At 40.1% G+C, this 27,279-nt stretch overlaps 1 protein-coding gene across 3 annotated transcripts in view; it reads right to left on the bottom strand.

Annotated features, from left to right (window-relative positions):
* Window positions 1-24,065, bottom strand: part of farp2 (FERM, RhoGEF and pleckstrin domain protein 2) — a 29,958-nt gene extending 5,893 nt beyond the window's left edge. For 2 of the 3 annotated variants that reach the window (XR_003832122.1, XM_029429408.1), the window contains exons 1-20: window positions 23,865-24,065; window positions 22,996-23,228; window positions 15,995-16,099; window positions 14,298-14,340; window positions 14,136-14,214; window positions 13,697-13,794; window positions 12,653-12,767; window positions 10,443-10,590; window positions 10,230-10,325; window positions 9,915-10,078; window positions 9,365-9,433; window positions 9,163-9,220; window positions 8,768-9,014; window positions 3,502-3,689; window positions 3,258-3,347; window positions 1,636-1,769; window positions 1,467-1,548; window positions 1,145-1,382; window positions 193-323; window positions 50-118 (exon numbers count right to left, since the gene is read on the bottom strand). Coding sequence is in view for 2 of the 3 variants with exons in the window: in XM_029429408.1 (XP_029285268.1) it covers window positions 50-118; window positions 193-323; window positions 1,145-1,382; window positions 1,467-1,548; window positions 1,636-1,769; window positions 3,258-3,347; window positions 3,502-3,689; window positions 8,768-9,014; window positions 9,163-9,220; window positions 9,365-9,433; window positions 9,915-10,078; window positions 10,230-10,325; window positions 10,443-10,590; window positions 12,653-12,767; window positions 13,697-13,794; window positions 14,136-14,214; window positions 14,298-14,340; window positions 15,995-16,099; window positions 22,996-23,193 (2,352 nt within the window). In the remaining variant the exon portion in view is untranslated. The remainder of the gene's footprint in view (window positions 1-49; window positions 119-192; window positions 324-1,144; window positions 1,383-1,466; window positions 1,549-1,635; window positions 1,770-3,257; window positions 3,348-3,501; window positions 3,690-8,767; window positions 9,015-9,162; window positions 9,221-9,364; window positions 9,434-9,914; window positions 10,079-10,229; window positions 10,326-10,442; window positions 10,591-12,652; window positions 12,768-13,696; window positions 13,795-14,135; window positions 14,215-14,297; window positions 14,341-15,994; window positions 16,100-22,995; window positions 23,229-23,864) is intronic. The other variant, XM_029429407.1, reaches the window with a different exon arrangement.
* Between the last annotated feature and the right edge of the window lie 3,214 nt (window positions 24,066-27,279).

Raw genomic sequence — 27,279 nt, 5'->3', positions numbered from 1 at the left:
TACGTTATATTGTTAAGTGCTAAAGCTTTAATTAGAGTTTTGTACTAACCAGGAAAAACATCCTTTGCTGCAGTCCTTTCTTGGTAAGCTTGTACAGACACCCCTCTCGTATGAACTCCTGAAAAACAGAAGGCTGTCAGATACTCAGTTTCCCAGCACCCCCTAGCCTCTGCTCCGTGTCACTGCACTCACCCTGCCTGGTGCTGTTAAGTTCTCTATGCCGATCAGGTCTCTCTGCAGCTCCGTTAGCTTCTGGAAATTCTCCAGGCGGATAAGACTGCTCTGGAGCTGAGTGGCTATCTCTGCCACTTCCTTCAGAGCCTCTGCAAGGAAACAAATTATGTCAATCAAAAATACTTCCATCAGTGTGTTCTAACCATCTCACAGCCAGGAGAGAATGATTTCTGAAACTCACTCAGTCCAATCCTTCATTTGTAGAAATTCTTTATTAAAAAGTTATAAACACTACATATTTCTAAGAATAATAATTGAAAGAAAAATACAAGTCTCCAGCCAAGCATCAGTGAAAGAGTTTACTAAACCCACAGTAAGAGTAAACACAACTCTTATACCATCAACATATTTATTTTACCTTTATACTAAGATAAGACGACATCATATCAGCTTACAAAAAGAAGCTTCACATGTTGATTTAGTATTCGATTGTCAACGTTGTGAATGAAGCTTTGAACTAAGAGACAATGAACGGTTCACTTTCAGTCATAAAACCATAATTACATATGTGAACGTCAGTTGGTCAGAAAGGGGCTTTACTGCTCCGCCTCACCGCACCAACAACTTTGTACTCTATGATCATCTTACAGTGACTCTCAAAACTAACGTATCATGTAGTCTGGTCCCAGCATTATTAAACATTTCTCTTTTGTTTGCTATATAAAACATTTTTAAATGTTTATACAATTTTCCTTAAGATTTGATACAAAGCACATCTAGCTACATGTGTATAAAAATGGCTGTGCAAGTTAAGCTCATTATTGCGGTCTCAGTTAGAGCAGGTGTTAATGTAATGTAGGTTTAACAGCGATGTGATGTACAGGTGCGTGCCCTCACTTGTGACCGTTGGTGACTTGTGTCATATAATTAACAGGAATAAGTGGGAGGACATGAGATACGGAAAACTCACCCTTGCAGTCGTCGTGATCGCGGTGGTTAGGAGAATAATGCTTGCACAGTCTCTCCAGGATGAGTTTGTAGTGCATGAGGCGCTGGATGGGCTTGAGCAGGAATGTGTTGAGGGGCAAGTAGCAGACTTTCTGCAGTTCAAACTCTTTGTAGACCGTCTCCAGCTTCTTCAGCCTCTTGGAGGCTTTCTCCAGCTCCGTTAACACCTCGTCGTGTTTCTGCAGGAAGCTGGTGAATTCCTAAGGATGACGATAAAACACGTACAGCATGAAATGCAGGACGTTCTGCTCGTCGGTCAAACATAAAGGAGAGGTCATTCTCACCTTTAGAGCACACATGTTCCTCAGCATCACATCACCAATCCTCTGGTAGTCCCCTTTGACGTGAGCATTAGAACGTCCCTCCCTGAGGATTTGCAGATTTTGTCTTTATTAGCATCAGAGGCTTCCACAAATCTTTATCACATAGAGAAATACTGAGGGAGCAACGTACCAGAGAGCCAGCCTCTGGTCTAACTCCTTGAGGAAGTCTCGGTGGAACTCGTAGATGGGGTCGATGTTGGAGAAGAGGAGGGTCATCAGGCCTTCCGGCATGGCGTTTTCTTTGACCACAGCGCTGCGAAACCACTGGGAGCAGCAGAGGGACAACCCAATATTGATGCCTATACTCTCCTAATAGGTAGACTGGTGTGTACTCCTGATCATGTATGAAAAGTCAGCTTTATGAGTTGGGCATCTTAAGGATTAACATCCTGTTTCCTCATCAGGGGAGTGTAAAGAGTTTCCAAAACCCAAGTAGCCCAACATTGTTATACAGGCAACTATAAAACCATCTCAACAAACAAAAAGTAACTCACTGTATATCAAACCAAAATGGGAAAGCAACCTAAGTGTACTAGAGGAAGGACAATATAATTTATGCAAGTTACAATGTAAAGCTTCAGATTTTGTAAAGTTATATTTCTTCAAAAGACTAATTAAACACAATCCTCCAGCTATTCAAGACACCGCAGGTCACACAAAGCAAATCCTGATCATGTTTTCTGATTTCTGCCCTTAAGCCCCCTCTGGCTAGAGGATCATAAAGATTTGCTGAAAGTACTTTAGGTTAAAATTACATTTAAATTAAAGAGATTTAGCTGGCCTGTAGAAGTGCCCCCCCTAAACTTTGATTATTCTAATCATCAGTGGAGAATCCTCTGAGTTGAGTCTGATTTTGTCAGTCGAACCATCAGCGCAGGATTAACAGCATGGCGGTCTAATATCATGAGACTCATTGGAGTTTAGTGCGGTTACTGCAGGTGAGCTGGATTGTAACTAGGCTGAGGAGTGAATTGTAAACAGTATTTATATACAATACATTTCCAAAAATGGACGATTGAGAATGTATTTGGGTACAGCGTTAGTGCTCTGCCTTCAGATAATAACTCAAATACCAGTTTCTGAGTGTCCTGCAGGCAAACAGCACATCTCTAGTAATACCTTCAGCCGATGATTGGAGTGACATCATTAATATCTGTATGATGGAACAAATCCTTATGATCATCATTTGTTTGATTTTCTTTAAGGTATAGGCTATAGCTTTTTTCCATAAAATAATTGTTGTACTTATTCTTTTTAAACTTTCTATGAACTTAATTATCATCATTTATTTATTAGTATTTGTTATGTTATCCTCTGATGCACATTATATTAAAAAAGCATACAGTTCAGGCTTCTACTTTTTTCCAATGACCACATGATGTGTAGAAAAGATAAAAGAGAACAGACGAGAGAAGAAAGTGCACCTTTTGATGCTGCTGCAGTGTTTATTGATGTACATGTGCAATATGTGTCAATATTTCTAACTTTATTTTTATTATTCAGTAGTTTCATTTTCCAACTTTTGTTTTTGGATCTTATTTTTACAAGTTGTTTTAAATGTACTCTCTTATTTAACATTAATTATGGCATTATATCCCTGTTTTTATGTTCATTCCATCGAATTCTCTTACCGCAAAGCACTTTGAGCTGCATTTCTTGTATGAAGATGCCATACAGAGAATTATTATCATTATTGTTATTACTACACTGTATTGGTAAATACAAATAGAAATAGAGTTAAAATCAACTCACCACAGTGATGACCTCGAGGTCTTTCAGGTACGTTCGCTCTGTGGTCAGAATCTCTTTGGCAATGAAGTAGGCCTTGTCGGTGGGATATCGCTGCGGGAGAGGAGGGACACGTTTCAGAACTGAGTGATGGACAAAATTCTAATCTTACTTTCCCTTCTTTAAACTAACAAAGACTTTGAGAATACCCTCGTAAATTACAAAGGTTCCCTGATTTCTACTCTTAAGGAGCTTTGAGGCAGTGTACCTTCTTCCTGCCCTCTTCCTCCTCCTCTAGCCTGGCATTGCTGCCCACCTCGCTCAGGATGGGACTCTGCAGGGGCGACGAGGCCTGGCCCGGCAGGCTGAGGGTCGACATCTGGAAGGAGGGAGACATGCAGAGGGAGGGACCTTTGGAAGTGAAGGGTGAGAGCTGAGGGCTGTCCACCACCGAGTCTGTGGAAGAAGGAAAACAGAAATGTAAACAAATTGTATAAAATTAGGTTTTAAAATTATACAAGCCAGATAAATAAAACAAGATTCCAGTGCAAGGGGTTAGGGGGTGAACAATAAGAGAATCACAAAGACAGGACAAACAAGATCTTTTGAAATGTGGAGTTTAAGTCACATGCTCTCCACAAGAAGTCAAACTTAACACAATAGCATAACAGTGCTATAATAATATGTTGCATACATGCCTCTCTTTATCTAACCTGTTTTTATACAATTATCCAATTTCCTCTCAGAAGAGGAAAAAAAAAACATTCTGCACATTTTAACAAAAACAAGTGGAATGGTTCATCACACATTGGCCACAAAGTAAAGGGGATACTAAGGTTCCTAATACTAATAATACCTAATACTAATGGTTCCAACATTTCCCCCTGCCACTGTGTTCAGAGCCCTCTCTAGCTCGGGCTACATTTCAGAGAACTGGCTCTTCTTGCTTTTGTTCTGCCCGCGAGCTTCGCTACACAACAAATCCAGAGACAAAACACGCAGATGAAATACTGGGCTACCCTCTTTAGTGAGTCACAGGTCACCACAGCTGTTCTTCCACTTCTATTAGTGAGAGAGAAAAAAAAAAAAGGAGTGGGGGGAGGCAAAGAGGAAAGAAAAAAAAAAAGTCACTACTCGACCCGGAAATAATTGCTCACGCAAAGACTTATCAGGAATGTGGCTCGTCTGGAGGGCAAATAGTTGTTTATAGTTTGTTCCCACAGGGAATGACACGAGGAGGGGAAAAGAGAGCAGACGCAGGGCTTCACAGCAGGAAGACGAGGGTTCGCTGTGCAATGACTGTGCTCCCTGTTTGGACAGGCTTTGTGCCAACACACTCAGCTGGAGTTAGAGTCCGACCTAACCCCCCACAGCACACACACGTTTGTTGCCTCAAACATAAAATGAAATGTGCATTTCCTTGTTCATCTTCTAATGTTGTTACACTGAAGATCACTCCACACCAACAGGATAATTCACTTCTCTAGAAGATCAAGTGATTCAGAAGATAAAAAGGACTGGCTGTTGGTTAATGTGAGGACAACATGACATTTTGGAGCAGGTTGCTCCTGCATGTGAAACCAGCTTTTTAAAGACCTGTATGTGGGCTCACAAGTTGATGATGCAGAGTTTCATTAAGTTTTCAAATTATTCATAAAAATTATAGTGCTAAAACAGCACACCTATACAAAGTTCTACTAGTGTATTACTATAAGACCAAGGTAAACTTTATTCTTCATGATCTGGACCGTGCACATTCTTTCATTGTGCCCACTAGGAGCATGTCTAACACCACTGGTGGTTCCTGTTAAAGCAGTAGAGAGAATGACATCACCATTGTGTCCTTGATTTGCAGTCTGCATCTGAAAAATAGTCTGACATTGATGGTACCCAAAAGTGATTACTTTATTCGAGAGTAAAAACATATACACATTAAAGTACAGGTTGTTTATAATAAGTAAATATACATGTTCAGGATTAAGTGTGGATTACTTGATGCCTAAGTGCAGTTAGCTTAGCTGGTTATAATCATCAGCCCGTCATTAATTCAATCTTTAGTTGAGATGTGGGAACAATCACAGGGCAGAAAAAGGCAAAAGTAAGAAAAAGGCCATCAAGAAAAACCGAGTCCACACGGTCTAATAGGTAACTGATGGCACATGAAAGCTCTCCAAGGTGACACAGAAACAACAGTTCACACTGTTTTCATAAGCAAAAATATAAAATGGCTATTGCCATCCTTCAAAATGACAATGAGAACTAGTGAGTGTTTAACAATTGCCTCTTAATTGCAAAAGAGAAAAACTTAATTTAGACAGCCCCTTTCCCTCATAGATGTTGAGCGGAAACAGCCGACGCTATTGAAAAGTAAACGGTACGTACACCAGAGGTACGCACAAAGATACACAAAACTAAGTGCTAAAGCCACTGCGGTGCAATACAAAAAGACTAACCTGTACAGAAAAGGAAAACTTTGCAAAAAGCCAAGTGAAGTCTGCCTTCTGACAGATTCAAGTGCGCTCAGATTAAAGTAAATAAAATAATTGCACGCTGCAAGTCGAGGAGGAAATTACATCAGTGAAGGAAAAAACTAAATACTGATTATTTTGATATCAACTCAGTATTAACTTTTCGTAAAAGCTTAGTGCATGCTAGTGTGTTAGCGACTAAAGACGTGACAGCAAACTATCATTCCTATACAGATACTTAATGAAAAAAAATCCAGCTAATATAAAAGTACAGAGAAATTCATAGCTGATGTGCAAAAGAGCCCCGTTTCCTTCCAATAAACAAAACAAACAAACACCTTATTGGTAAACTGACGAAAGCCAAAACATGCTAAAGGCCACATTAAACAAGACAAAGCAACATCAACATCTAGTTGTGAACCGATGCTTCAATAAAAGCCTTACCTACTACGTCCAAAGGGTTTCCTACAAGTTACAAACATTGATCATTCCTAATGTTGAATAGCGCTGCATTCTTACTTTGAATAATTAGGATGTACTGCTGTACTCTGTTTGCTCCGTGAGCACAAAGCCTTACATAACCTTAAGAGGATACATTCATTTTGTAGAGAGTGGTGTTAACAGTGTAGTTAATCGCTCATTAGTACACTGCTTACATTCTTTAACTTCACTCAGCACGAGGCAAAATGTTAGTTGGCATCTAAAATAGTATTTTATCCTTCAGACATCATGAACCTACATGACACAGACTACATGCTGTGGACTAGTCTCCAGTGAAAAATGCTGACAACGACTTCAGCCAGCAGATGTCAGTGAGGCACAGAAGTGTAAATGGTAAAGTGGGCCATGGCAGGACTTGCATTTTACATACAGGAGGCCTGAGGATCACTGAACCTGGACAACTATCTGTTTGAATTTACCCTGAGATTAGAGGCAGATTAATGATTACCATTTACAGGAAAACTGTAGTACCATCGGAGAAATGAGATTTAAAAACCAGCTGATTTACATTTTTCCTTGTAACAAAAATGATATATTTGTTAAGTACTTTGTAAATTAAAATATCACATTTGTTAAGCTTACCTGTTGGTCAAGTTATAGATAAAAATATGGGTAGAAATGATCATTTAAAAAAAAAAAAAAAAAAGATCTACATTACTTACAAATGTCCTATAATTTCTACATCTGTTTCATTAAATTGAAACTACTAAGCCATGCGAAGGTGGATGCAGAACATTATTTTCTGACATCCTGAGTTAAATGACTATGTATTCACCAAATGGAAGGCAAATCTAACAAGACATTCCCATGCCAGTGTGTACATTAGTGTTTTAAATGACGTGAAACATGTATTAAAAAGATATAAAGATTCCAGAGTAAAAGCACAAAATGTTTTTCATTTTCTGAAACGCTTGAGGGATTCCACTATAATTAACATTTGCTCTAAATAGGTTAAATGAAGATAAGGCAACTGACAAAGACTAGAAAGACTGTCATCCAAAAATCTCATGAAAAGTAAGGCCAAAAGCTGATGAGCCAAGTTTTATGAGATGACAGAAGTGATAAAAAAGCCCCAGAAAGTGACCATGGCAGGGGTACACCAGGTCAAATCACTGATACAAACAGTGCTGCTGCAGAAAACCAACATATGGAGCAGAAGATCTGTCCTGGCACTCATCAGTACAGAAAGCTAAAAATTAAAGCATGTGACACTTAATGAGTGTACACTGCGGAGATGTGCATTAACGCAGATGGGAGTGCAGGCTGTTGGAAATTAATCCAAGTATAAACATAAAGATAACCGGATACCAGCAGTGTATCATTGTTACAGGTTCACACCAATATTTGTCATCTGTCTTACAATTACTACAAGCTTCCTGAATGTCAAAAGTGTTTTTGTACTAGGCCTTATTAGCGCCATTGTAGGTTACAAAAATTATAATCAAAAAGGCGCTAGGGGAGGAGGGTAATATTGGATTTTTTTTAAAACGTAAACGTTACAAGAAAAACTCACATTTCTGAGAAAAAACATGAATGACTATAAAGTCATGAGGAAAAGAAGCCGGAAATAGTGGGTTGTTTTTGTCACGGGACCACATTGCTTCACTTTGCAAGGTTGGATCAACCTGCTGTTTATCATCATTAAGTACTGTGACAATGTGATTTACATTTTAATATGAGGGGATCCAGAGGGGTCTGCAAGTGTCATGGCCTGTAAGTTGTGGCACTGAAGGAGGAAACCCTCGATTCCACTGGCCCCCGTCAGCGGATTACTGTAAAACAGGTTCTGCTCGGGGGGAAGGACACTGTCAGACCCCCAGTCCGAGTCAGAATCCGAGCTGCCGTTCCCAGAGCCCTCAGTGGCCGTGGGCGGGTAGCTGAGCTGCTCGAGCTGCTCTACCAGGTCACTGAACTGCACAGCAGAGCTGCTCTCGGATCGCTCAGAGTACGCCGGGAAGTTGACCATGGAGCTGGCCTCTGACTGGAAATCAGAGCCTGGCAGGCGAAGCGAGGAGGCCACTGACATGGACTCGCCGGCAGAGCTGAGCCCCAGGTTGTCCAGGGAGCTGCACTCAGAGCGGTTATTAACCAAAGAGCTGGTTTCAGAATTACCGACAATACTATCAGGGAAGGAATTGGTATCCCCATTCAGGTCCTCAATACCCACACTAAAGATCCTGTTTTTACTGAGGTCAGACTCCTCCACATAATCAAACTGATCTACTTTATCATCAAGCCCAAAAGAGTAGGCCTCTGCCCCCCCACCATAAAAGGAAATCTCTGTGGGATCATCATCTATGAACTCCTCGGTGACGTGCAGCGGCGAGTTGGCCATTGAGAACATGAGATTCTGTTTTGTACGCAAAAGCTCCGCCTCAAAAGCCTCAGGTGTAAGAACCCCCTTCCTCCTCCCTCCGCCCCCTCCCACCGAGCACCCAGTTCCCCTCCTCCCACTATGCTCATTATCCTCATTGCCATTTTTGGAGAGCTGTGATTTTGACGTGCCACTCTCTACACACACAAACGAGGGGCTGCAGTGTCCTGCTGCCTGATTGCTAGGGGCACCTTGAAAAGTGAAGTGAGATGGGGAAGCAGTCTTGACAGGTTCTTCCTTCGGAGGGCTGGGGGGTCTGGCAGCTTGCAGAGGGGACTGAAGCTGCTGGGGAGGCGCTGGAGACCGGCTGGGTGTGGCCAAAGGCTGCGTCTGGAGTTCTGTTCGCGGGGCGATGCTAGAGATGTGCGCTGGGTAGAAGGACACGGTAGCGGAGGAGGGGGAGCCTGGGGCCCTGAAACTGTCATTGAATGACAAGCTCTGAAAAAATGTAACACAGAAAGGACAAGGAAAACAGAGGGAGGAAAAAGAGGGAAGAAAGTAATTGAGAATTGTAATAGCTTATTCAGTATAGTACAATATGCTGAAAGTTTTAGTTTCATGTGTAGCACCTTGTACCACCACTGACCTGTTTTGGCACATCTGTGGCGAAGGAGCGGGCAGACATTCGGATTTTACTGTTCCTCCTGAGCAAAAAAACATTTATGCATAACATGCAGAGTGGAAACATTTCTCAGTCAATACTCGGAAAGACTAGTTGTGTACCTTACCAATTCATTCTGTGAAATAGAATAAACATATATACATGCATCGTATATAGAAACACACACCTCTGGTATGGAGTTCTCTTCGCTCCATTTTCCCTGACGTAGTCTACAAGTTGCTTCTGGGTCCTTCCACTGACAAAGAGTTTTGAATTAAAACACAGAATACTGAATTATGACAGATTTTTTAAAAATATATAATTCATTGTAAAAAAACTACCATGGCATACGAGGGCCATTGTAGAATAATAACTGAGCCGGGGAGGGGGGTATTGTTCAGAGGAAAAACTCTGTAAAAACGTACAAGAAAGACAATCGGATATTCTGAGATTAAAGTCCCAAAACGGAAATGGAAAGATTGTGCGTCATTGGTCAAAAAAAATCACATTGCTTTCCTTTACAAGGTTGGAGCAAGCTCATCACACCACAGATGCCATGTATTCCAAGATTAAAGTCTTACATTTTCTCTGAACATTACCCGCCTTCCCCAGCTATGTCATTTTGTTTATTTGTTTTTAACTAATGGTCCTAAACGCTGTCTTAAGAAACCCCAAGGTTCTTATAAACAAGCATTAAAGATGACATATGCTTTTGTTTTTACATCAGTATGTAATACCTGTATCTGAAGGAAGAGCCTCTGGTGAAGAGGATAGCTTTGGATTTGGGCTGGGGTTGGTCAAACAAACGGAAGAATGAGTGGTATTCCACACAGATCTTCCAGAAGATTTTACATTGATCACGACTGGCCATCATAAACTCGAGTGTGTCCTGATGGGGGCCCTAAAAACATACAGAGAAAGACAATGAACTCCCACATTAAACCAGTCTCCTCCTCAGTGGTTGTGGATTCTGAGACAAGCAGATAAAAATAACAGACATCCAACATTGGCTTTTTCTGAATGAAGACATTAATCTCTTCCTTAATACTTACATGAACCTCTGGGTGGAGCTTAATCAGGAAGCGTTTTCTCTTGAAGCTCAGTTTGCGAATCTTTGACCAATTAAAGGTATTTATTTTTGTGTTGCCCTGCGAGAAAAAGAGAATGTTAAATAGAAATAACCTTATTGTCTCAGTTCAGTTACCTCATTCTTAGGGACTAAGGGTCACGCCCACCACACACAGAAAATTGACAGCAACAGTCACCTGAAAAACCTGAAGGCCCATATGAGCAACAGCCAGATTAATTTTGGTGTCTTCCCGGTCAGCCGCTGGGTGGAAGCGAACGCCATACATCTCCAGTTTACGGGCAATCTCCAGGATTTGAAAGTCTGATTCAGCTGGAGTATGGCCCCTGGAGTAGACAATATGGAAAAAACACATCAACACAACTTGTCCTCGTCATGCAAAATAAACTATGTATCAAAATGGACTAACATAGTAACATATAACATAGCCTCTTTTATTCAACCTTTACATGGAACAGACTTTGTTTATGAACTGTGCTGCATAAATAAACTTTCACGTCCAATATCCCACCACATTTTCAAATGCACAAGCATACCACAGCACATAATTAGTTAAACGAATTAACTTTCTATTAACTGTTTGAGCCCATACTTTCCAGGAGTACATGATAATACATACCAGTTGGCCACATACTAATTAGTATCAACAACAATACTGAAAGATTTAGTTTGATTCTGTATTCTCCCACACACAAAACATTGTGTTCCTCTGACCAATAAGGTTCAGAAATCCCAATGGACATAGATTTTGGAGCATAAAGCAATAGTTTGGAGCCTTGTGTCCATTTGGCAATCTCTTTTTCTTTTTGATTCACCACATAAAATGTAAAGAAAGATGGTATAACGACTCCTTTGCAGAGTACTGTATCCTTAAATCTCTTACAACTTCGAGGATTTGAGACGACATTATTTAAAACCATGTGATTACAACCAAACAGCATGTTAGGAAGACCTATCCATCCAATCATCACCACATTCTAATTTTGTTCATCCGTTAAGCGGTGAAATCTCCTTAGGGCCCTCCCCTGCCTCACTGGCCTTCTGGCTAATAGACCGGCCAAAGCAGGGGATTAGGCTAGGGAACTCACCACTTGTGCTTCCACACTGGCAACCAAGGGAGGAGATTAGAAAAGGTCTTTAGAGCCGCCTAATACACTGGGTTGAAAAGAGTCCCTATTGGTCATTGGATAGTACTGAGCTAACAAGGAGGCTGGAGGTGGGAAAAGGCAGCGAAGGATTTTGTGAGACCCTGGACTTCTTATTATGGTGGTTTAGCAAGAACACAGTTGTCTCAATTCAGTTAACTCATCTTAGTGAACACTAAACATTTGTGTTTGAAGCCACAAAACAAAAGAAATTGTCATTCATGAGGTACCCTGTGGGATATGATGCTTCCTACAGTAATAGGACATGTATGGGTGCCTCTCTACTTGTCAAGGAATACCTGAAGAGTCATACAAATCTTGAAAGGGCCTCAATCTCTAAAATAAGGGTTGACTGTGTATATCATTTAAGAAATACATAACTTGCTCTGTGGAGCTTCCATTTTAATCAAACTTCTATAAATCTGCCACTCAAAACAATATATTCACTCATGATGGGCATATTTAAACTCAACTGTTCAGAGAGGTGGGCCTGTGTATTATTGTTCCCTTCTTACAACAGCTGGTGTTGCCTCTCACTGAAGTCATACTGCAGTTTCACAATGATACTGTTCTGGTGTGCTGTGATAACGCAGTTATAATGCATTACTTCTGCCTTCTAAGGGCAGAGAATTATCACTCTAACCCACAACACTATGGCCCTGCTTGGGAGCAAGGTCAAACCGTGACAGCCCTCGTCCTGAAACGAGCCGTGTCCACGTCACAGAAAACTTGCTTGAAACTGGTTTAACATGTGGTCAGGAGTAGAAAGAGTCACATTTACTCTTCTTACTCTCTAGAGCAGGGGTGCCCACACTTTTTTGGCTTGTGAGCTACTTTTAAAAATGACCAGGAAGTCCGTTAGAGAGGACAGGAAAACCATGAGAGAAAAAAAGATGAACTGTGCTCAAGAGAGGTGAGCAGAAGTGGCCAGTCAGCAGCTCAGAACAATCAGCTGATCCATTTTGTAGTAGTGATAAGAAGTGACTGTGTAGCAATTAATGTTTTCCTAAATTGCATTAACATAACCGTTAAAGCAGCTGGAAGAGGTGTTAACTTAGTTACTGAGGTTAGGCATAAACTGACATGTTCGAATGTTTGTTGTAATCAAAGATTAAGAGTGTCATGGAAGAAAAGATGCAGCCACAGCCAGGTAATGGAAAGGTGGATGCAGAAATACAAACAACATACAGCTTTAGCTCAACATAAGAAACGAGGTGTTGGACAGATCAGAGGGGCAACTTACAGGTGCCTGCGGTGGAGCTCCATGATCCTCTCTTGCACCTTCTCTTGGTAAGGCAAGAGCTTGGTCATCCTCAGGAAGTCCCTGTCTGCTACGTCATCATAGTCACCGATCTCCGCTGTGGTTAAAGGAAGAGCAAATCATCAGTTTTTTTCTGGGTACATCATGGTAAAAGTATATCAAGCAAAGTTTATTAGCTTTATTTTGAGTGTGCACATTGAATTCCATAGGGTTTTAGACCAATACTAATGCTTTAACAACTTCCTATTATTTTATTCTTACTTTTTTTCCATTAATTCCTAATGGTCTGTTGCTGATCTTCATTGTTGGAATTCTTTCAATACCCGTTCTGAAAGGTTTTACCTCGCATGTCTTATTTATGAGTCAGTTTTAATTGTGTTTACTTATTTCTATTGTTTTAGCTTTAAACTATCCACATAGTGTTTGTGGCTTCCATTGTAGCTCACACATCTGCAGCACATCTGCAGCACGGTGTGCTATAGAAATGAAGTTTTGCCTGCTTAACTATCAAGTTCAATGAGTTTGGAAAGATGGGACTAATAATTTTGGATATATTACTTTCTTTTATGACTACAATAATTGTGTTCATTACACCAGATGATAACATTCATAAATCCTTCACATTAAAATACAAAAGATAGAGTACAACATATGTTGTAGTACGTGTACTTTCACTCAGTTATCACTTTATTATTAGGTACACCTAGCTTCACTTAATGCAGTGCATTAGTCCTGCAATAAATCCTACCACCATGGAGGTTATAATGTTCAGGTTTTGTTGAAACAGTTTTATAGAAGTGTTGATTCATCAGTTTGATCATTTGGAGGCTGCAGTTTCTGGTGCTGTTGTATTATAGTTGAAGGTGTTTCTATTATTTTGCCCACCCCATTAATGTCAACGAGTAGATTAAATAAGAGAAAAACCTCTGTATAAAAAGGCAATACGATATCCTCCAAATCAAATAAACTACATTTTGTATCGATTGGAGAACAAAGTTCTGTAGTAAAAATAAAGCTTAAACATACACTGGACAAGGTGAGAGGCCAGCAGGGCTCCAGTATTTTCTGTGCAGATCAACCTGGCCTCCATCAGATCTCTTTTCATCTGCAGCGAGAATAAGTACCTATAAAAACAAAACACAACAAAGGTTTAGGTCCATCGTTTATGTTCATGATAGGTAAATAAATGTCAGGTCATCACAAAATAACTCCTTGAATCTTTCATGAGTTTTCATTCTTGAGTTTGTTGTTAAAGCAAAAATAAATGCATGCATTGACACCATTTGTTACTTACTGCAGCAAAAGCATTCAAAGAATTTCATTAAAAAAATATTGTAATGTCCTGAAAATCATAAGCATGAGCTTTTCTGAAGAGGAAAACAAAAAAGAAATGTGTATTTTTTAAAGCCTCTCTACACATGCATGAGATAAAAGTAATATCCAGTAGGAAATTACAGTGACTGACCTCGTGTACTCCTCCTGCAGCTGACCAGGGTCTGGAGGAAAGAATTTCACAGACAGCCTAAAAAGCGTATTTGATGGTCCTGAAAAAACATGAAACCAAATCCTTAGTGCACAAATACATCTTCATTAGGAGGGATTTGAGCTAATATTTGAGTTCACTTACTTCTGACTTGTCTCATAACCAGTTTTGTGGCTTCCAGCCAAACCTGAAGAGAAATAAATAGCATCATCTTCACATTATGAGAACCTTTAGAAAAATGTGACAGATGATGACAGCTCTACCACGAATGACTCCCTTACTACTGTGGTTGTACGCTAAGTCTCCATGATAGTAGAGTGATGTGGCAAATGTTGTGGGCATAAACTGGCTTCAATGCATCACTGGAGGAGCCTGCTTGCCCTGGTACATCTGGGCCTGATTGAGGGAGGAATGTGCTCGGTCCAGACCCACATATTGAACAATTGACATCAGCTGATATTTGCTGAAATCTTTCTCCCAGTTTATAGTTACAAAATATATTGATGTTTAATGTTATAAACAGTTCAGGCTTGTGACAAGATCAGATGAATGCAACTAAACAATCAGATGACACAAATTATATTAGCTGTTGTTGATTTAACAACTCGACCGGCTACTGATGGTTTTAAACCAAAAAACACGGCAACAATGCTTCTGCCCTTTTTTTGGAGCAATTCTATCATTAAAAAAAATATACATATTTTTGCTCTTACTGGCAAAGCTATTTATCATTCTAGATTGTTTTGGTGTGAGGTGCAGAGTGTTGGAGGTATCAACTGTAGAGATGTCTGACAGCAAGACTCGAGATAATCCAGACCTTGTTGAGAGCGGTTACATGTAGGAACTATTTTCTTTCTAACAAACACCCGCCAACGAGTGAGCACGAGCCTCTCATTCATGAGTAGATGCACACTTGCTTCTGCGCGGTGATAAAGTTGGCGAGTGTAGTTTGGTAGAAAGAAAATAGTTCCGACAGGAAGCTGCTCAAAACAAGGTCTGTGGATTATCTTGAGTAACCTGATCAGGATTTCTGGAAAGAGACCTTGCTGTTGAGTGTTTCAGCGCTTTGTGCACCACAAGTGACATCTAGTTCCATTAGAGAGAAGAGAGACATCTCTACAGCTGATATCTCCATCAACTCACACCAAAACAATCTAGATTTATAAACAGTACTACAGGAAAAATATACATTTTAATTTGGGGGTAAGGGGGAACTTTCCCTTTAAAACTGCAACTACTCTACCTATATTGTCATTTACTTTTTATTTGTTGTTAGGAGGCATTTAGTTCTTTATATTGCTGCCAGCCTGTGCTTTAAACATAGTGCTCGACTCTTGGCATGTGAAAGCTCCTTTGAAAACCACACTGCAGAGCTACAAATGTATTGTATATATGCAGGCTGGCTTTGCAATGCTCTTGCAGTTGAATAGACTAACAAGCCAATGGGTCAACACCAGCTTTTTCTCTGTGAAGAAGATGTACACACAGTGTTCACTATTTCTTCTGTTGCTTTATAAAAATAAAATGAATTCCACTAATGTTTCTGGAGGAATTAAACGGGAAAGTCTGACATTTGTGCCAGACGAGTTAAAAATATTCCTAGATCATATACTGCTCAACTCTAGTAAAAACAATACATACAGTTTGCATTGCTGTAGAAAGATAAAGATCAAATGAGAAATGACTAAGAAGTTCATCTTTTGCCCTCTGCAAGTCATGTTGTCAACAAGCTGTGAACTTTGACCCTTAAAGCCACTGGATGCCTTAGCCTGACAGTTCCTGGATATGCAATGTGTTGTTTTCAAACAGGAAACAAAAGATACAGTTGCTGGTGTACGTACCCAGTTCATCTGCATGTTCTGAAACTCCAGGCCAAAGTAATCACTCTCTATGAGGTTGCCTCTCAGGAAAACCTCAGAGAGGAGGGCCTGTCCAATAGCTTTTGGCTGAAAGAAAAAACAACAGGGAAAAAGGAATCATTATTTTCAACACCATGCCAACACAAAGATTATAAAAGCCTACACATATCTTAGAAATTCAATGGCGAGAGAAATTGCAATTTGTGGCCTAAAAAAGGTTTTTAACAATATAGGTGATTAACCAACATTACAATAAAAAACAAACAGAGTTTTGCTTGGGCTGAGGTGAAGAAGGCCATAGAAGAAATGCTGTCCGTCTGTGTGGTGCAAAATGTTTTGCCATCTGTAAACGATCCACTTCACGAGTTTTATGGCTGCTGATGTTCCATCTGTCAATTCATGTAGTTCGCATGTATTGGATGAGTAAGTAACCTGCAAAAACCTGTACATTTAAAAAAAGTTATGTGGCCCTGAACAGAGTGCAGGAAATCTGCACCGAAGCTTACCTTCAACGCTCTGGGGTTTGTTTTCACTAAACGAAGAACTAATTACTATGTACTAAGAACACACTGCACTTGAGGTTTTGAATCCTAGCCGGCGACTTTTTGAGAAAATTATAGCCTGAAACATCTGGTTGTAATGTAAAATAGTATTTTTAAAAGCCTTATAAAAAGAACTGCTTTGCATTGGCTAAAGTAAAACATTACAACTCAAAGAGCAGCAGGAGATTTACTGTAGCTAGTCTTTTCATTACATTGATACGATCATATGTTCTGCATTCACAAAAATGTATAAATTGCAGGTGAAACCTACTGACACAACATTCATAAATTTAGGAATCTGTTGTAAAATGCCCCTTTTTCCATGTCTGATTACAGCTGATCCCAACCAGAGATCAAAACCTGGTGTGTTATAATACTTTGTCTAGGTTGCTTTTGAGTGCATGCCAAACATACAATCCACGCAGCATCAGTGAGTATTCAAAAAGAGATGTACCGGCGGCCAAACATTTGAGGGATTATGAGTCTGTTGAATTGGCAACCAACACCACTGAACCAGTCAAACTAAGAGTCAAAATAATCATAGACTGAGCTCTAAGCAGATGGAATCAATGTCTGAAGTGCTGCGTAAACTATGTTATTAGAGTAAAACCACATCTTCCCTGTGGATTAAGACATTTCCATCCGATAATCCCTATTTTCCCTTTAATGTTCACCTTTTTCAGTTGCAATTTAGGGTACGACCAGGATAAATTCAGGCTTACCATCATTTAAACTGCAGATTTAAAGCATGTTAAATATAAATATACACACACCCTTCATCTTAAAATGTTTTAATTTCAACAAGCTGTGAAAAAAGGGGGGTTGAATTGACAAGAAAACCATCAGTAACCGAAGGCAGATTAAGCAGATTTCTTTCCTCAGTGTAGTAGCCCCTCCTTTGTGTTACTCATTAACCTCTGCAGGAATGTCAAACTGCATTTACAGCACTCTCGAGGGAGAGTAAAATCCTCCTCTAATACATTCAGCTTTATCTTCCACAATCTGAAAGGGAGGGATGACAGAGACTGCTGTCAGACGGCTGGGAAAAAAGGACAAGGTACACCATTGTAAATCATCCTCACATCGTCCTGCATGAAAATACAAAAAGTATGCAGTGTAGTGGCTGCAGACACTGAATCTACTCTATGACATATCCAGAATACTTTATACATGGCATTTCATCACAATGCAGATCTGTGCAGATAAATTCCCTTCAAATAACTTCCTCTTAAAAATTGTGACATGATGCAACTAAATATTATATAGTATTATGTTTCCTGTCCAGATTGACAGAAAACTAACAGACAACAATTTTGATCATTGTAAATTCAAATATTTGTGTTTGGAGTAGTTGATCAGCCAACACAAGAAACTCAAAGATGGTACCTCGGTCTCTGGGAAATTGTGATAAGTGACTTCTTAATTTTTAGTAATGTATTAATCATTGTATAGACTAAATGATTATTACATTTGAATAGGTTTTAAAAGATCGATACATCAAAGAAAGCAGATCTACAGATCAATTGATAATGAAAACAATTGGTAGTAGCAGCCCCACACACAGAAAGTGAGTTACAGCAAAGCAAAATGTGAATCCATAACTTTGGTTTTATCACATCACATTTAATGGTGCCATTATCTTCTGAAAGTCATCCCAACCCCGTCTACAAACATTTATCCATCTAAATCCATTCTGCCGCGCAAACAAAATGTGTGACACAAACCAGTGGGCGGCTTCCTACAAGTCCATCTGGCATTTTCCATTCAAGCGTATCTGTGATGTGACCGTGAGATCACATGCAGTTTGTTCACACCAAACTTAAAATAAGGAAGGACGACAGTCTCCTCTCTGAGCTCTAAAATAAAGGCAGGTCAGCGGGTCACCCAATCAAGCTCAGAAAGCAGCAGGGATTATCACCAACAGATGTTTCTCTGGGAGACAAATCTTCCCGTGTGTGTGTGAGGGGAGGGAGGGTGTGTGTGTACTCAAGTGCAGGGTTTGAAAAGAAGCCAGCTCTGAGGAAGTACTGCCCTTCTCATGCACAGGGAACAAACCACAAAAACACAGGTAACCTAAATATCCAGCCTTAATTCAAACCAAGGGCTTGGGTGTACCTCGCATGACAGGTTACGCATGGTTCAGCGAACAGCAGTTGATACTCCCCAGTCACCAGTGAATGGCAGTGAGCTCTAGCAGAACCTCCTACTGACAGCAGGGGTGTGTTGGGGCTTGTATTTGGCACAGTGGGATACACATTGTTAAGGCCTTGCCACCAGGAGATTTCCTGCCGACATACATTTTAAAGCTCTGCATGTCAGTGGCCACTTTTCACAAGTCTGTGAGGAGACATTTCAAAAGATCAACAGTTCCTTTGATGCTTTTCCTAACTTATTGGCAACTTTAAATCATCAGTGCAGTCTTCTTTTCTCAAACCTGGCTTCAGGACACACCTGTGTACAGTTTGCCAGAGCATTTGTTGGCAGATAAACATTACGCAGTGGTAATCAGGATCAGGTGTTTTAGTGTGCCACCGCCTTCTGCTCACATCACCCGTGTAACCCAGATACTTTCCAAACTAATCTCCATAACACAGAAAGAAGCGATAGGTGGGACCTCCTTGAGTGGTAGCCAATACTCTCAGCGGCAAAACAAAACATCAGAACGGTGACAACAGGAGAGATCAGTAATGTGCAGCCTTGTGACTTGCAACTAATGATTACTTTCATTATCGATTCATCTGCAGAATGTTTTCTAGATTAATTGTTTGTTTAAAATGTCAGAAAATAGTTTAAAATGTCCATCCTGTATCTAACTCCCAATGTAATGTATTTAAATGTCTTGTTATGTCAGTCCAAAACACAAAGATATTCACTTTAATATGATATAAAACAGAAGCAGGAAATCTCCATATTTGAGAGACTGAAAACTGCATTTTCTGCCAGTTTTGCACATAAGATTACTTTAACCATTAAGATCAGAATAGTAGGCGATTATTATTCTGTCGATGGAGCAAAGTGTGCAGCTCTTGTGCAGAGCACAGGACACAAGTCCTTCTATGCAGCTATTAGATCGTTTAGCTACTTCAGTACACAGTGGGACAGTGTGAGTGTGTGAGCTGAGTGCTCAGCTGTAGTGGCTGTAATGAAGAGGAAGACCACTTCTTTTTCAGCACGCACATGAAAGAGATGCTCCCTCCATTACACATATCATTTTACTTTATTATCTCCAACTCTTTTAGTCTGATATTACTTTATTCAAAACTATTGCAGGATGCTCAAAACAATACACACATCTCACCAAAGTCCATCTTTGTACGAACAGTTAAAAGACAAAGACAGCACTAACACATTACTACGAGTTTCATCAGCTGACAAAATCAAACATACTGCAACAGGCCAGTGGTTGAAATTCCAAACTTTCTGCAGGGCTTCACTTTGTGAGTGTCCCCTCCCCCACCACCCGGCTCAAACTTTGTACTGGCCATTACTGCTCCCTCTGAACTGCTCTTTTAACACCAGTGGCTGCCCCTCTGTTCCCCCCAACCCACTTGGTTGTCAACCTTGCTATTTATGTGCTTGTTTGCTAACACTAAAAGCAATGCCTGCCTGGATTCCCTCCCACCAATGCCCCCGACTGTACTGCATTTTCACACAGCTAGGTTCTACATCCCACCCTCAGCCTTTTTTGCAAGTTTTGAGCTGGAAGTTTGGGCCAGCAAAGGGGCTGGCTGTGCTGGATAAAAGAAGCCTGTGTTTCCCTGCCCTGCTGGCCCTGCCTCCCTGTCCAGAAACCACAAGGCTGAGCTTTCTCCTGTGCTGGCTGTGGGAGGGGCCTCTGTGGACAAGAGCCATGCAAAGAGCAAATGTCTGCCGATGATGACCATGCTAGGTACCTGCGGCAAGACGAAGGCCACATATCAAAGAGCTCTGATCCACCTGATCTGATTTGTCTGTTGTAGCTCCCCGCTAAAGACATTATACGACCATAAATGCACGTATTTGAATCACTCCATCTGTCCATACGGTTCTCCATTATCATGAGATGAAATCTGTAATGCGTTATAGGTTCAAAAAGTATAAAGCATGACAAAGCCAGAACCAATTGTGCTCTATTTGTGTACGAAAGCAACACAGGGTTCAATCAGCTTTTTATGAGTAAAACTCAAGCCCTTTAAAAGAGATCTAAACCAGCTGTTCATTTTACTTTGCTTGTATGTTTTGATCATGATTATTTAATGCTTTGTTCCGGTCCACTCTGCGTCTGTTGTGAGACCCCAGAAGACAAACACATATGACGATGGGGTTTCATTTCAAATATTGACAGATTTTTGATGAGTGATTAAAACAGATTATATTGAAAATCAAGCATATTCCTCACCTACAATTCATAACAGTCCACATTGAGACAAACTTTCAAGACTGTGTGTGAATCCTGGCAACACATTCATGCAAGTGTATTTGTGCCATTACCTGCCACTCTTACTATAATAATGGCAGATGATATCATCTTCACACAAATGTGTAAAGCAGCTGAGAAATCTAATCAAAACGCCACACTGACTGGAGGCAGTCGTTTGAAGGCCACAATCATTTCAAACATTCAACACTGCAATTTGAATCTATTTGTGCAGACAGTAAGCATAAGGAAAAATTACAAAGTAGGAAAAGTTATGCGGCTTTTTAAAAAAGAGATTGTTGTCACATTTACATGAAATTAATGATGACATAGCACACCGGGTGATACTTTTAAGTGAAAATTAAACATGTCATGTAGCGGATATATAACTCTGCAGCCACTCTGAGTATAAACAAATACTATTCTCCCACCGGCCCACGACTCCTCAGTATGAATGAACAGCAATGTTGGGCAGTGGTGGGGAACAACAGAGCCTCTCAGAGGCCATCTTGTTCTGTCAAATTGCAGTCTGCTTGACAACAGGATTGCCGTCATTCCCCTTTTTGCAGCCATGTATTTCTGTCTGCCACCTTCTAGCAACACCATGTCTAGAGCTCCCTTTAACCTCTTCAGGCCAAGTTCATTTGAGACAAACAGAATATCTTCCGTGGTTGCCATATCTTCGTTTTAGGGAGATATGGAATATCTTCCTAAAACATACAAAAAGAAAAAAGCTTCTTGAAATTTCTCTTTTCCTCTTGACAGAGGAGTACAGGGACCCACTTACATACAAATCAAACACGTCTGTCACATTCTATTAGGTTAAGACTGTGAGACAACATATGGTGCATAAGATTATGAAATGTCTGTCTCAGCAGTGCCCCCAAACTGCATCTGCCAGAATCGTTACGGTTATGGCTACACAAGGTTTTAGGACAGAGTAGTTACACTAGTTAAATACACCAAACTATTCCAATAGAACAAGCCCATAAGTCTAGTTATAGCCTATTACACCGCAAATTAAAACAACTCCATCAATCAGTCATTGACTTGGGTGTTTATTCATTGTGTAGACTCCACTTTGATATCTCCCCCCACACAGAAAAGACAGGAAACTTGCTCTGATATAGTGGCTTCCTTATTGCTTCCTATTTGACTTCTGAATGACTCTTGGCAAGTAAACACCTGAAAGCACTTTCAGTGTGGCTCTAAAAGTTTGCACAAACCAACCGCCAATCTTTAAAGAGATTAACTTCTTTGTAGAGTAATTACAAAGAAAAGGAAACAGCTATCGTTCTCGGCTACAGATCAACTTTTGTTAAATTGTAGCTCACGACCACATAATTTCAGTGTAATTTGCCTAGCACTGTATGCTTCTGTATAGCTTTGAAATAGATATGAATTTATGTTATAAAAATGCATTTAGTTGCTGTGGTTGCAGCGCAAGAAACCCCCCATTACTACAACAACACTGTCCTGTCTGCCAATTTCATCATCAGTTAAAAAGAAAAGGATTTAAAGGAATTATTGTGGTGCTATTCCAGCAACCCCAGCACCGAGGAATACACAGGTTGATTATTCAAAATGAACTGTTTGTTTCCATTGAACACAGACTGGAAAATAACTCAATTTAATTCAATGTAAACATGTTCAAACTCTAGTCCTGGATGGCCATATTATTTAACTCCTTGTTGGCTGAGGTTTAGGAACAGAAAGTATCAACAACTACTACTACTACTACTACTACTCCTACTACTACTACCTTGAGCAACAATTACAGCTAATAAACTAAAAAAACGTGCCCTGGTGAGTTACACTAAGTTACTTGTATAAGAAGCCTTAAAGAGGAAGCGATTTCAGCACCAAAGCCATGTGGCAGCTGTCACCAGCCCAAGCCACACGCACCCAGGGTAGCACAGCAGGACTAGAAGGTCAGATCAGATGTAGCCTGCTGTGTAACAAACTGCAGACTTATCACTGTGTAAATACACGAGTATGCAAAAAAAAAAACAATGACACTGTGCAACAATTCAGGAGAAACTTACGTCAATATCAAAGAACTCCTGGGAGTCGTCCAGCCCCTGCACACGGATTTGTAGTCCTCCATAGTTTTTGCTCCCGCTGAGCATGTTGCCACTGAGGCTCTGGCCCGGCTCCAAAGTGCTGATACCAGCATTGAACTGGGCTCCTAGCCTTATGCCAGGGGTCTGCAGGGCCCGGTATGAACCCTCAATATCCCCCATTACTGCTCAGAGCAGCTCCCCCACCTCTCTCACTCCTGCAAACACAGAAGTGGACAGAAATCAGCAAGGAGGTTGAGAAAATGCGTCACATTAGGAGTTGGGTGAAGCAACCGCTGTTGTCCGAGTGGTGTAGGTGGACTTCAGGTGATTCCCGGTTCAACAGTTTTTGCATGTTTAATTCCAAAAGTAGTCCGGCTGTCTGCAGCCGTTTGTAGACATGTGAGGCTCATAATACGTGTAACACACAAGAGTTGACATATCTGAGACCGATATTTAACATTCACTCGAGCCATCTGTGTAGCCTGCAACAAGAGTGTAGGTTGAAGCCTGCTAGAAAAGACGACCTAAAAGTACAAAAAGAAAAGACGGCGGACAGATTTTGAGTTTCTGGCGTTGCATGTGGGCCGAGTAGGTCAGTAACACTTGAAAGTTGCATTAACCAACATTTTAAAGCGAGAAAAAATGACGTTTACGAACTACAAAAAAGTCAAAGCCCGTTTAAAGTGTAGTTTCTTCTTGAGAAATGGAGCTCAGTGGAATCTAACGTTAGTTTAGCGACGAGAAGCGACACGAAGTATTGATATCCTTAACAGAGCTTTTCTCTCCGAAAAAGTCGTCATACCAGAGAACCTACATGTGATAATATGTCAATAACGTAGCAGTAAACTTACCGCTTTGCCCGTGTCGAAACTATTTGCTAAAAGTTTGTTACACCGAAAAGGACACTACTCCAGTCCATGGTCGTCGTCGTCCAACGGAGTGCGTACTCAGACTAGTTTGTCATTGGCTGAAGCAGTCCCATTCGTCCTGCCATTGGTCCAAATATGGCGGAGGATTGTAGGCTGAGGAGCGAAGATTTACCTTCCTTTTCTTTAAATAGCCTGGATGGATGGAGAATAAATGTGTCCGCCTGAAAGATTACATGTTGTGGATTTTTAATAAGACCTCGTGGAAAGTTTTAAAAAGTGAATGGTCTCGTGGCTACGTGTGTTTAATCTGCAGGCCGATGGGGTCAACACCCAGAGGAAATACAAATGATAGTCCTGTCTGATAAATTTGATCTGATATGACTCACAAAGCGAAACAGCCTTTCTTTAAATTTGGGCTAAAGTTGGATCCGTTGATAAAAATGAATTATTTGCGGGGTTTTCTCTGTACCCCTCCACATCACTAGCCTACATATTTTGTCAAAAATGTCTCTGAAAGCATTAGGTAACTGTATGCGTGTGTGTGTGTGTGTGTGTGTGTGTGGACGCTCGCGCGCGCGCCACCTGCCTGTCCCTCTCCCGAGTACACGACGCTAAACGCTAAATCAATCATGATGTATTTGTTTGATATATTTTTCATTTTACTCTGTTGTTAAGTAGGAGAGTCAAACTGAATTATCTCAAGGAAAGAAAAAAGTCAGTTCTGACATTGTAATGGAGCTCCCCCTACTGTTTTCTCTAAATAAATTACGAAATTGGATTATACTTCAAATTATCCCAATACAACAATCTCATATATGGTCATATATAACCATAATCTAGCTCCTCAACCTAGATGTTTTTAGTAATCAGAAAAGGGAGATCTTTTTTGTTATCCTTACTTTATATAGGATCTTATCCGATTAATCATCACAGGTGTTCATGTGGCTCATACTGTAAACTAAAGTGTTTCTTTCTGGATTACAGGTGACATCATGACATATTCAGACAACATGTTGAAATATTATACTGCAAAAATGCAATACAAGGAGACATAACGGAAAGTGTTGGAATATCATCAGTGTAACTTGTAGAAAGCAAAATCTATTGACTATTAATTCCTCATATTTTGTAGATTCTCCTTCTTACAAGTGATAAATAACACATTTCTAAACTATGTTGTTAACTTTTTTTTATTGTATTGGGAAATTGTTTATTTATAAACCAAAGTTTTTAGGTTCACAAGCCTCATTCCCTCTTTTTTTAAGTAATTCAATTTCATGCGTAACTCTCTTGCTCTTAAAAACAATGAAAGAAGCAAGTCTGACAGCTCAAAGTGGTCCAAGCTGAAACATTGTTGTGTGAAACACAGACTGTGGATGCTGTCATGGAATTCAGTCATTTAAGGGGAGACACCCCAGGTTAATAGGGTAAGAACAATGTAACTAATATATATCACCATGAAACCGTTGATAAGTTACATTAAGACAATTCATTTTTGTATTTAAAGTTTTCTGAGATGTTATGTCTAAATGTAAAATTTGGCATCATGAAATTTTGGTGAATGTAGGAGAAATCTACAGACACAAGTTAGTAAAATAAACACCTGAATGTGTGTTTTGGATGTTGTCTTTACACTAGTCTGAAAGAAGACATAGAAGCAAAATAGTTCAAACTCTCAAAATTGACCATGTTTTTGCCTTAAGTGTAAGTATATATTTGTATATGTTAGATTGATTTATAAGAGATGTATGTCATGTGTCTGATTTCCACATTCTTTCTTTTTGATGCAACTGATACTTAAAACCTGAGTTGGTTAACTTAGCTTGAATCAATGCCTGAAGGCTACATGCCTTATATTTTTGGGGATATGAGTAGCTTGGCTTCTTTGCCTTATTCTCTTACGCCATGCTCGTGGTGTTAATTTTTCTTCTTAGTGTCATTCGTCCACATCATATCGACAAACATCGTTACATTAGAACCCCAATATAAACACATGGTGCGTCAGGATTAATAAAGTGAAACATGAACACAAACAACCATAACAGTTTTCCTCTGAAAAGGTATTCTGTTAAAGTCGATAATGCATTTTTTCTTTTTACTATTTTACTCAATAGGATCAATCACAGGGGATGTTAGTGATCAGGGGTTTAAAGGGGTTTAAGGCTGTTCTCTGCTCGTTCATACAGTTAAAGTGTGGCCGACATTGTGTTTTTGGATCCCGTTTCTGACAAGATGGATATTAATGATGAGTTAAAATAGTTTGGCCGCTATAATCCAGTTTACTGATATTCTCTGCTTTTTCCCTCTACTGAATCGGCTATCCTGAAACTGGCCTGAATATTAGGATTGTATGTGCACACCGTTTTGTAAACTTTATTAAGTACAATTAGAAAACTGCATTTATTATAGCCTACATGGATACAAAATATTACCAAAAATACAAAATACAAAAATATTACCAAAAGCTGCATGGAGTAATACTGAGTAATACAATGCAATCGTTAGTACTGGCACGGATAAAAAACAATATTTGTGGATTTTGTCAATCTGGTTTTAAATACAACATAAGAAACATTTGACATACAAAAGATATGTTGCTTATAATAATTCAAATAAACAACTAAAGCAGTAAAAACTGGGAGTTTTATGTTTTATGTTATGTTAGTTTGTGTTTAATTTTTGTACAGTCAATTGATCATTGATTGATTTAGACCAAGGAACAAATATATAGCACTAACAGCACTGCAAGATACAACAATTACAAATGCATATATGGCTGGCAGGCTGGCAGGCTGGCAGGCAGACAGGCAGGCAGGCAGGCAGGCAGGCAGGCAGGCAGGCAGGCAGACAGACAGGCAGGCAGGCAGGCAGACAGGCAGGCAGGCAGACAGGCAGGCAGGCAGGCAGGCAGGCAGGCAGGCAGGCAGACAGGCAGGCAGGCAGGCAGGGAGAAGGATTGTTCTGAGCACAGGGAGACAAAAATTAGACCTGGCGGAACAAAACCACAAAACTACATAGATTGAATTACAGCGGTCTGACGTCAACTACCACTTGGAGTGGAAACAACAATCTGACGATGAGTGGAGGAACGAGGAACAGGTGTGCTGGTGGAGCTGGAGAGGGAGGCAGACACGCAATGTCACAGACACACAAACAGAGAAACCAGCAGAGGGCACAGAAGGTGAAGAAACACACCAAAACATATACTGGGGTACGGCTCTGGCCGTAACATCACGAGTGATCCAGAGAGCACTCTTAACAAGATAAAATATCTTATTTTCAAAATTTCCATAAATGGTTTGTCATGCGCAAGGAAACATAACTTTTAAATTTGAAGAACAAATATCATATGATCAAATTTAGATTATTAAAATGGTTTGATTATTAGATTTGTTGG

The sequence above is a fragment of the Cottoperca gobio genome, chromosome 4, assembly GCF_900634415.1.
Source record: "Cottoperca gobio chromosome 4, fCotGob3.1, whole genome shotgun sequence".
Lineage (NCBI taxonomy): Eukaryota > Metazoa > Chordata > Actinopteri > Perciformes > Bovichtidae > Cottoperca > Cottoperca gobio.
The sequence above is the reverse complement of the archived record's forward strand: the minus strand, read 5'-3'. Positions and strand labels throughout refer to the sequence as shown.